Here is an 11,282-nt window from a genome sequence, read left to right as displayed (position 1 = left end):
GGTTGGATGAACAGCTGGTTGGTTGGATGGATGTACAGATGGTTGGTTGGATGGATGGTTGGATTGTTGGTTAGATGGATGGTTGGCCAAACAGATGGTTGGATGAACAGATGGTTGGTTGGTTGGTTGGTTAGATGGATGGTTGGTTGGATGGAAAGATGGTTGGTTGGATGGCTGGTTGGATGGAAAGATGGTTGGTTGGATGGCTGGTTGGATGGAAAGATGGTTGGTTGGATGGCTGGTTGGATGGACATATGGTTGGCCAAACAAATGGCTGGTTGGATTGCTGGTTGGATGGATGGACAGATGGTTGGTTGGATGGATGGATGGATGGATGGTTATTTGGATGGACAGATGGATGGTTGGTTGGTTGGATGGATGGACACTCAGACATGTTTCATAAATGTTTTATTTTCCTGGTCTGTAAAATCTGCCATTTTCTTCTTCTTCTCTGTTTGCGTCTCAGTTTGTTTTGATGAGATTAATCTCACTTACACCAAAACAAAGAAGCCAACGCTTTATTTAACATGCACTTAATGGAGAATCAGTGAAATGTCACTGATTTAAAGATGAACAGCGGCTGTAAACACCGTCACAGTAGATAATCCAGCAGATTCTCTCATTACCACTTGGCTTATCTGAGCTCACGACTCGACGGCGAGCTTACAGGAGATCAGCCGCTGAAAATGAAACAAAAACATCTCCTTTCTCAAGAGACATCAATCTTCTGTAAATTACTCCATCTTCTGTTTTTTTCTCTCTCCCCTCTCATCTGTGGATGCAATCAGAGGGTTATGAAATAATCTCGGCACCTGGCCGGGTCACTCTGCAGCCGTCGAGCTGCCTTGAGCTGTCAGCCGCTCATCCATCATCGCAGGCTGCCCTCATAACTCCATCACGCCTTTCAGCGCACACAGATTGGCTCAGCTCAGTGGGGAACGCTGAAATAAAGCTCACAAAGCTGCCTGCGGAGAAGCCCTTGAGCCAGGCATTTGACCCTCCGCTGCAGGCCAAGCGCTTATTAAAGGTGGCCAGTCATGCATCCTTCAGCAGGTTGACAGAAATCAGATTTTATTCAGGTCAGTTCTGCCTATTTTGAGTTTTTTGGGGCCTCCTGTCACTTTAAATCCAAATAAGCTACTGCTGTCCACCCCCCAACTCAATGTTTACTACTTCTGCTTTGAAAAGCAAAGGTGGGACCTCCTGCACAACCAGCAAGAATGCAGCAAGTGGTTTCTAGATGGTAAATCAACAACAAAATTACATATATCCTGCCATGTTGTTTTTTTGTTTAAGCTGTTTTGTTTTTATTTTAAGTTAAATGTGGTTTCTAACTAAACTAAACATAACCAGGAGTGGAGCCTCTTACACAACCAGCAAGAATTCAGCAAGTGGTTTCTAGATGGTAAATCAGCAACAAAATGACATATATCCTGCTATGTTGTCTTCCATGTTGTTTATTTCTTGCTTGTTTTTGTTGTTTTGTTTTCATTTAATTTCTAAAAATTGTTTTAGTGATTTAATGAAGTTGTATGTAAGAATAGCGTTAGCATTGCTGCAGCTAAATGTGGACTGTAACTAAAGTAAGCTAAACTAAACTAACCACTGCAGCTAGAAAACACACGATAAAATTAGCTGACCAGACGCACTGGAACTTAACTTGGGTTGCTAGGTAACAGGCTGGGCTTTGCAGGGGTTGCTAGGTAACGGTGCAGTGCCCCTTGAATGTGACTCAACAATTGGGAAGTTTTTGGTGTCATTTTCCAGACACCAAAAACATAAACTTATTGCCAAAATATGTCTGTTTTTTTTAAGTGCCTGGGCTGTTTTTAGGAGCGGATGAGACACAAATGAAAATACAAAACAACATTAAGTTTCATAGTAAATTAAAGTTTTTCTAAAATACAGACAAAGCTTTTGTATGGCTTAGATCAAAATGTACTTACGCGTCAGAATGGTCCAGTCAAAGTCCAGAACTTGAAACTAAAGTTTAAAATTAATATTCACATATCAATATGAAATGTCAGTCAAGATGATGATGCTGCCTTGTGTTGGTTTACGCAGTGGAAGAAGTTATTTTTGTTTTCTTACTGGAAAAATGTGAATTTTTGGCTGAACCTTCAGATCCTTCAGTTCTGAACTCTGTCTCTTACAAAACTTGAGCGTCTATTTCTTTTTGCCTGAACTATTGACTTGGTTTCTCTGCAAATCATCTATAAAAATTAAATCCACCAAACTTTCACTTTTCAAATCCATATATTTTTATGAGGGGAAGCTGGCTGCTTCTCTGTAGCTGACCCTGATCTTTAACCTTTAGAAAATAATCTAAAAACACGTTTTTCTGGGGGGGGTTTTCCAGCCGTTGAAGCTGAACTGCGAGCTGTGCAGCATCGTGTCCAGCTCCGGTCAGATGTTGGGCCAGGCTGCCGGCGCGCAGATCGACCGCTCGCCCTGCATCTGGCGCATGAACAACGCTCCCACGCGAGGGTTCGAAAACGACGTCGGGCGGCGGACCACGCTCAGGGTCGTCTCTCACACCAGCGTGCCGCTGCTGCTGCAGAAGCCGCAGCACTTCTTCGGCCAGGGCAACGACACCGTGTACGTGGTGTGGGGGCCGCTGCGGAACATGAGGAAGGACGGGAAGGGCATCGTGTACAACATGCTGCGGCAGGCGTCGGAGAACTACCCGCACGCTCGCATCTACGCCACCACAGAGGACCGGATGAACTACTGCGACATGGTGTTCAAGAAGGAGACGGGCAAAGACAGGTGAGACCAGCAGCACTTCCTGTTCGCCCGGCACAAATTAATTAAGATTCAGTATTGAAATAATCAGCAACGAGTTTAATCAATCAAGTTTTATGTTTATTTGGTAGCACTTTATTTGAATGGGGTGTGGATAAGACTCACATGTCATAAACATGAAGGATCTTCATACATTTTTACAACTGTTTTCATTCAGTAAATAATGTTCAGCAAAGTAGCACTAAAAGTTGCATTAAAAGTTTCATTTAAAGTTGCATTAAATGTGTCCATTTTTAATTACTTGGTTAATAATGACACTTTTAATGCAAAGTTGTTCTAAAAGTTGCATTAAAAGTGTCAACTTTGCATTACTTGGAAAATAATGACAATTTAATGCAACTTTGCATTTAAAGTTCCACTAAAAGTTGCATTAAAAATGTCAATTTTGAAATATTTGATAAATAATGACACTTTAAACACAACTTTTAATGCGACTTGATGTTAAAAGTTTCATTAAAAGTTGCTTTAAAAGGGTCAACTCTTCATTATATGAAGTTCAGTTGTTTATTTGCATTTTTTTTTTTAACATATTTTTAATATTCTATAAAATAAGCTTAAGGGATTCAATGTAAAATCAGCAGATTCAGCTGTTTTTTAAATCCAATTACTGGTCAGAATAATTGATTGGTAAAATAATCATCAGTCGCAGCCCTACTCCTGATTTCTGTTTTGCCATGAACTCTTCTAAATTTTGCAGTTTAGTTCTTCTCGCCTCTGATCTTCCATCAGAGTCGGATTTACTTGTAAAGAGGTTCAACATGAGGCCGTTTAAGGAGTAGCTGCGTGGAGCAGCCGCAGCGGGAAGGAGATGATCCAGAAACGCTGGTTAATTAGGCAGCTCTGGTTTGGCGCTCCTTCTGAGATCCAGCTGCCCCAACAGATTGACTCGTTCTACTTTCAGTAAAATAAATAAAAAACGCAGAATTAAAGCTGCAGGTCAGTTTTCTGTGAGATAAATCATCAGTTTTATGAACAGTTGACCTCAACGTGTGTTATGTTCCACCTTAAAGTGAACAAATCATAATTTTTACAAGGTTTCATCTTTACGTGTGTTCAGGATTTTTATTTAGCTCATGATAATTATAATAATCTAAAAAAAACAACATCGTATTTGTTTCTCTAGCATATTCAGACATGAATATTTAATTATTTATATGTATAATTTGTAATCTTGTATTTTTTATAAATATATTTTTGCCTAAAAATACTGCAGAACTAAACAAATTCCCATGAAAATGTCAAAATCTGCACAGAAACATAAAGATTGAACCCATAGCACATTATTTAGACAGATTATCAGATAAATTAAAGTTAATCTGGGAGTTAGATTCACTTTAAATATTTACTTCTAGTATTTGTAGGTTGTCTGGATCTAAAATATATTTGTCCTTTTAAGATCAGCTCATGATTACAAATGCACTGATCCGACACCAATATCTGTATCGGTCCCGATATTTTAAAAAATTCTAGATTGAGCATCAGTGGCAATATGCCTGATCTATAAAGGCGGATCTATTCAGTGTAACTATATTTTCTGCTCTGAGCGACATCATGCTTTATTATTTATTTTACATTATATTTAGAACTTCTAATCGCGCTTTCTGAAGAATCCAACAGGTTTGTTGCAGTTTATTTTTTACATGTTTGACCAACATGGTCACCTTCCTTCTTGTTCTTTGGTTTCATGTCTGAATGTCTGCAGCTCACAATAGTCGCCCCACTGTTGCCAACTCTGCAACTTTCTTGCGATATTTATCAGCATTTCAGACAAAACCAAATCAGAATCGGCAGGTCAGGCTTTGTACAGATCGGTAATCGATCCTGCAATCGGTGCATTCCTATTGACGCATTTTAAATAGTTTATAGAAGCATATTTCATACTTTCAGTATTTTTAGGTTGGGATATATTTGCCCTTTAAAAGGTGCTCGTGTTGTTCCTCTTTGTCTGCTGATCCGCCTGAGAGAATCGCAGGTTAATGACTGCAGGAAGGCGGCAGCAGACGCGCTATTGTTGAGGACAAACCTCATTTCTTCCTGCTCATCTCCACAGAGCACCGCTCTCCTGCCGCTCCCTTATGTCATCAAGACCTCTCTTAACTTCTTAAGAGGATTAACATGTTCGGTAATAGGCGTAGCATCCATTTCATTTCAGCTCCATTGTGCGGTTCTCATTCAGGATGGCAGCAATAACACTGAATTTCATGTTCGGCGTCCCGGTTTGAGTGCGGCTCAGCTGTGCAGAAACCCAGAGAGCGCAGCTAGAGGTGCGGGATTAGGGATGGATGCTCAGGGAAAGGAATCTCATTACGGGACGTAACGCTCCCGGGGAAGACGCCAGCCGTCAATCGATGCTGATTGGTAACACAGACCCAACTCGAGGAGCAACAATGAGGCACTTTGAATGAATATGTAATGAGAAGTTTCTCTACACGCCTGTGCCTGTCTTGTCACAATTTTGGCTGCAAACACTTCAGCGCTCTGACACAATGAATATCCACGGAAACAGTTTTCAAATTGGGTTATACGGCGTGCAGCTTACTGTAATCAGAAGGGAATAACTGCTGTCATTAGCTGGAGCTAATTCAAACTGATCCAACCCTGCAGCTCTTTGTTGCTCTCTTAGCTAACTTCAGACATGAGTCCAGAAAAAACCCTCTTTTAACAGCGCATTACTGCAGCAGCTCCTCTGTAATTTGTATTTGTGCATGCAGTGGCGTACGGTCAGCGCCTCCCTACTGGTGCACGGATAATAATCAGTCTGGTAAAAGAAAAAAAAAAAAAAGATGGAACAGCGATCAACACTTCTTCTAATTATCCACATTGCCGCCAGCAGATGAGAAGATGCGGCGTCTCGGCTTGTGCTTGCATGCCTGATCAAGACGAACGCCTTGTCAGAGCTGAACACGCTGCAAAAATACAAAACCTTACCAAGTAGCTTCGGTCTAGTTTCTAGTGTAAATATCTCGGTGCTGTTGAAATAAGACAAAACTAATTTACGTGCAACTTCTCAGCAAGATATAGGTGCTGGTTTTAAGTAAATAATTGCATAATATTATTGAAAAAGTTCTAGTTCCACTCGTTTATAACTAGGTGTGCATTGATTGGAGTTTTCTGGTCGATTGCCGATTACGATCTTTTAAAAAGCCTGACCTGCTGATTCTGATTATTGCTAAATATAGCAATAAAGTCACTGAGTTGGTAACAACCATCGTTAACATATATAAATCACCTGGTGGGCCGTTCTGTCAGGCAAACCTCTAAAAGTAAAACAGGACAGTGGTTGATTTTTAGACCTTTGATGAAATGGATAATATCGGTGAATAATTATCGGCCGATACCCGATTTCACAAAATTAAAGAAATTGACATCCATAAATCGGTGACCTACTTCTGACAAGACATTTTCCCATGTTACAAGTGAAATCATCTGGAATTAAACTTTTTTCATGAATATTAAGGAGTTGCTGACTTAAAACAAGCTCCAAATCTTGCTTAACAGTTACTTATAAGTTAGTTTTTCTTATTTCAAGTGGACTAAGATTTGATATGATTTTGTGTTTTTGCAGTGTAATTCTCCAGCAGATCTTGTGGTTTGTCAGGAAACTCGTTTCTGCACAGAGCTGAGAAGTTGAACCGAAACGTTATCATTATGAAGTACAGGAAGAAAGACAGCGAGTTGCTCAGGATGGAGAGGAAATTAAAAATCTTTTAAACCAGACGTGATGTACCTACAAAAGCAACAGATTTTAATTGATAAATTCACTCCTGTGTTTGGGAAAGAGAGGGACAGGGTTATTAAAATGTTAAGATTACCAAGAGAAAACACACAAACATCACAAAAGCTCTTCTTAAAAAGGAGCAACTTTATAATTAAAGAGGAAAATGTAAATGTAAAATTTAAGACTCAGAACCACTAGAAAAAGCCTTTATGGGTGAAGCTGTGTAAAGATTTAAGCATGAAAATAATAAATCAGACGTTTGAGATAAATTATCGGCCAAAATCGGAATCAGCAGGTCAGGCTTTTTAAAGATCGGAAATCAGCGATCGGCCAGAAACAATCAATCGGTGCAGCAGGATCTTTTTAATTAGTTTTTGTAAATAAAAATCACAGATCACAACTATTTTAAATAACCTAATTATTGCGTAATATTTTTACAGTTACACCGGTGCATTTATTTGATGCTGAGAATCATATCAGGGATAGAAAGTTAAGCGTAAAACCGCGTTGATGACTGAGATGAAACATCTGGACAATGGGAGCGTTTGTGGCCTCTGATGATCCTCATTCTCTCCAAGCAATAAGGAGGAAATTCAGTTTAGCAGATAACAAGTTGTGGCTGTGAATGTGTGTGACAGCCGCCTGGGCCTGAGATTCATGTGAGTGGGCTGCGGCCGGATGTCGCCCAGGCCGAGCCGCTCCGTTATCAGCTCTGCCTCCTGTGGTTGTCGGAGCGTATCGGCGCGCTGCCGTTAGCGACGCCAGATAACGGACCTTACAAAGACACAGCACTTAAATCACGTTGTCACTTTGCAGCGGCTGTGTGGCCGGGGTCTCCGCCTCCCATCCGCCCACTTCGCCATTACCAGCAGCAGATGCTCAAACTGCGGCTTTGCTGTTTCCAGCAGCTTTAAGTTGATTCAGCTTTCATCACTCTTAAATTATTGGCATCTCTTACACACCCTCCTGTTTGTTTCTACTGTCTTAGTACCTGCCAGGGGAATTAAGGTGTAGAAGGGGAAAACATTGGATCTATGGGAGATGCAAAACCATCCATCCATTTTCTTTACACCCTTGTCCCTTATTGTGGTCGGGAGGGTTGCTGGTGCCTCTCCAGCTAACGTTCCGGGCGAGAGGAAGGGTCACCCTGGACAGGTCGCCAGTCTGTCGCAGGGCAACACAGAGACACACAACCATCCACACACACTCACATCTAGGGGCAATTTGGAGAGACCAATTAACCTGACAGTCATGTTTTTGGACTGTGGGAGGAAACTGGAGTACCAGGAGAAAACCCACGCATGCACAGGGAGAACATGGAGACTCCATGCAGAAAGACCAGGGCCAGGAATCGAACCCAGAACCTTCTTGCTGCAAGGCAGCAGCTCTACCAACTGTGCCACTGTGCAGCCCGTGATTGCAAATGATTAATATTTGAATTGTGATGGCACACTCGCACATGAAAATGGCTGCAACCATCCATCTTTGAAAAGCAGAAGTGGAACCTCCTGCACAATCAACAAGAATGCAGCAAGTAGTTTCTGAATAGTAACAACATTACTGTCTTTTCCAGTAGCTTTACTGTTAAAGACATGTATTTTGCAGATGACCAAACGTGCTGGAGCTCTGCTTGTGTTGCTAGGTAATGGGTGGAGCTCTACTTGTGTTGCTAGGTAATGGGTGGAGCTCTGCTTGTGTTGCTAGGTAACAGCGCCGGCCATTACCAGACACCAAGAAACTTTAACTTATGGCTAAAAAACCTCAGGATGTTTTTTAAGCACTTGCGTTGTTTTTAGAAGCAGTTGAACCGGTATAAAATTATACAAATGTTAAAAAAATTTGAATTTTGTGTAACATTTTTCCTTTAAAATCTAGCTAATGCTGATTAGGCTTCCAGTGATGCTAACGGCTTAAATGAAACATTTGATGTCTCACATTTCATGTAATTTGCAGCAACCGCTCCTGTTTATTGCCTTTTATTGATCAGGCCATAAACATCAGAAGCTGTAATAAAAATTTTAAGGCTCATTGTCAGATCAGTCTGGACATTATGAGGGTCTGAGCTGCTCTGCATTAACCTGAGCATCGCAGAGAGCTTCCTGTTATTAAACCGACGTAAAACCCAGTGAGTCGTCATAATGAAGGGTTAAAGCTCCAGACAGTCGGCGCAGCTAAGCTGACACTGAGCTCCGTTACATTACAAATCGTTTCAACTTCCCTCACATCGCATCTGTTACGGACCTGAGCAGAGAGAAATGTTTGGGAAGAAAACTCTGTCACCTGATTGGTCACGGCATCTCTTTGAAGTAGCCTGCAAGGCTCCTGATTGGCTCTCTTGGAAGCAAATCGTATTCTGATGGTTTCCTGCAGCTTGCTTCTGCTTGAAGACAAAAAAATGTGATTTTATTTTTTAGTTTATAAGAGTTTGGAAATTGTTCTCAGACTTGCTGCTACAAATTGTGAAAAAGTGAAGAAATGACTTATGCAATGATTTTTCCAACTATGATATTTATCTTTCCATAAGAGCAAATTTTCCCAGAACGTTTGTTTACTACTGTGAAAATTTCTCAAAACAGGGTCATTTCATGGATAACTTTGAAACTGCAGAAGTTTTTACCACAAAAACCAAAAGAAAAGTAATCATACTTTAAAACTTAGTTGAATCCGCAAATGGGGTTAGAAAATAAATTAGCTTAATGGAAAAACTACAAGTTTTTAAAACACTCAGGTTTTGTGATAAAAGATGGTTTTGACACACCAACAATAAAGTTGCTTCAAGAAAGTCAATGGGACAGAAAACATAGACTCGTCAAAATACAGTCATAGGAAAAACAAAAAGTACATCCAGTTTCAATCCTACGGTTTTATCAGGAAATACCGCAATGTTCTTGTATTTAACTGGTTGTATATTTATTTAAATTAACTCAAAAAACAAGCACCATATTTCACTCCAGCCATATAACTGTGCAAATTGGAAATACTGACTTAAATTTGTTTAATAGAAACACCAATTTTGCGCGTATTTCACTAACCTGCGATGGAAACACTTTTTCTTTGCGTCACACGGCTCCCGTGATCAACAACCCGGATGTTGCTACTGCCGGAAACCATGAAGAACACAACAGGAAGTAGTTGGAAGATGAAGCATGTTTTTTGTTTGTTTGTCGTGTGATCAAACTTATTCACACGTTATTTAAATTTTTTCTTATTTAATGGAAACACTGCAATTGTAAACTTATGTTTTTTCGACATTAGCGGCATATCTGCAAAGTTTTGCTCACATTTGCATCGGAAACGCAGCTACTGACACGTTTAAAGTGATTTTTCTGATAAGACTTCTAATCGGCAACAATTTAAACTATGTTGCAGTTTAACATATTATGTTGTAATAAAAAAAACAGATTTTTTTTTTTTTTTTTACATATTTAAAAGTAAGTGAGTTGATGAGTTATGAATTTAAAAATAGAAATGACAGAAAAGTTTGAAGGAAGTAAAAAAAAAAAACATCCCTATGTAGAAAACTTCTCAGCAACACAGGTGTCATTTAGTCATGGCTCATTTATCTCTGTGTAATAGAAATCACCCTGAAATGCAGAAAGCATGAAATTACATGACTTTTTTTCTGTTTTCTTATTTTACAGCATCCATTTCATTCAACTTTAACTCCTGCTGAGATGTCATAATGGAACAGGAGGCAGGGTGGCAGTAATAAAATCTTAGATGACAAGCTGAATTTACTTCTGATGAGGTTTTTTTTTCTGTTTGTTGAAACATAAAAAGCAGGATCTGCTGCAGATTTTCCAGCTGTGATTAAATATGAATGCATAAATACGAGCAATAAAACCTGAACACACAAGGCAGCAAAAGGATCATTAAAAGTTAACACCAACAGAAGCAAAACCAGACTTTTTTTTAAGTGACGTCCACGTCGAAGAAGCACCAAATTAAAAATCTGCATTCTGTAATCACAAATTAGTCACATCCTGCTCTCTCTCCCAGGCCTTTGAGTTTTATTTTAACCCGCTTTTGTAGCCGTGAATGTCAGGACAGCGTAATCACGCTCCATAATCTCCAGCTGCCCACTTCATATATCTGTATTCGCCCCTGGCAGTCGCCGCTTTCTCCTCCTAAAATAGCTTCAAACGAAACACCGTTCAGCTGAACCGCTCCTCGTCTTTGTTGTAGTCGCCGGCTCGGAGATTCAGCCTGTTTCTTTTTTCATGAACAGCCTTTTAACAGCTGCATGCTTTTGTACTTTTCAACAGTTTAAATTATCTATCAGTGCGGGGGCTTCGTGTGTTCAGAAACTTTCTGGTACAATTGAGAATATAAATACTTCCTTTGTTCACTTCCCAGTTTAATAGCTCATATTTTTCCAGCTTTGATATTCTGCTGAACCTGAAAGAACATGAACCCACAAAAATACAACAAACAAATCCAATTCCTCCAAACGAGCATTTGGTTCAATCGTTTTTAAAGTGTTTACTGTCAGGATCAATAATACACTCTTCAAAGGGCTCCAGTTTTAACCCGTTGCTTAACACAGTTTAACCAAAACAAGTGATAAAACATTTATATCTTTATATCCATTTTCCCTTCATCTATTAGTGACAAAAATAAAAATTTGAAATTTGACAAACGGATTAGGGCTGTTGTAAACGATTATTTTAGTAATCGAGTAATCTATAGATTTTTCTTACGATTAATCGAGTAATCGGATAAAAACAATTATGAAATAAAATATTGGTAAATCTTCCAT

At 39.7% G+C, this 11,282-nt stretch overlaps 1 protein-coding gene across 1 annotated transcript in view; it reads left to right on the top strand.

Moving 5' to 3' along the window:
• st6galnac3 (ST6 (alpha-N-acetyl-neuraminyl-2,3-beta-galactosyl-1,3)-N-acetylgalactosaminide alpha-2,6-sialyltransferase 3) overlaps nt 1–11,282 on the top strand; it is an 81,057-nt gene that overhangs the window by 25,386 nt on the left and 44,389 nt on the right. The window contains exon 3 of the mRNA XM_017309900.1: nt 2,360–2,769. Within this exon, the coding sequence (XP_017165389.1) occupies nt 2,360–2,769 (410 nt within the window). The remainder of the gene's footprint in view (nt 1–2,359; nt 2,770–11,282) is intronic.

Source organism: Poecilia reticulata, linkage group LG17 (genome assembly GCF_000633615.1).
Source record: "Poecilia reticulata strain Guanapo linkage group LG17, Guppy_female_1.0+MT, whole genome shotgun sequence".
NCBI lineage: Eukaryota > Metazoa > Chordata > Actinopteri > Cyprinodontiformes > Poeciliidae > Poecilia > Poecilia reticulata.
This window is presented reverse-complemented; position numbering and strand designations above follow the sequence as displayed.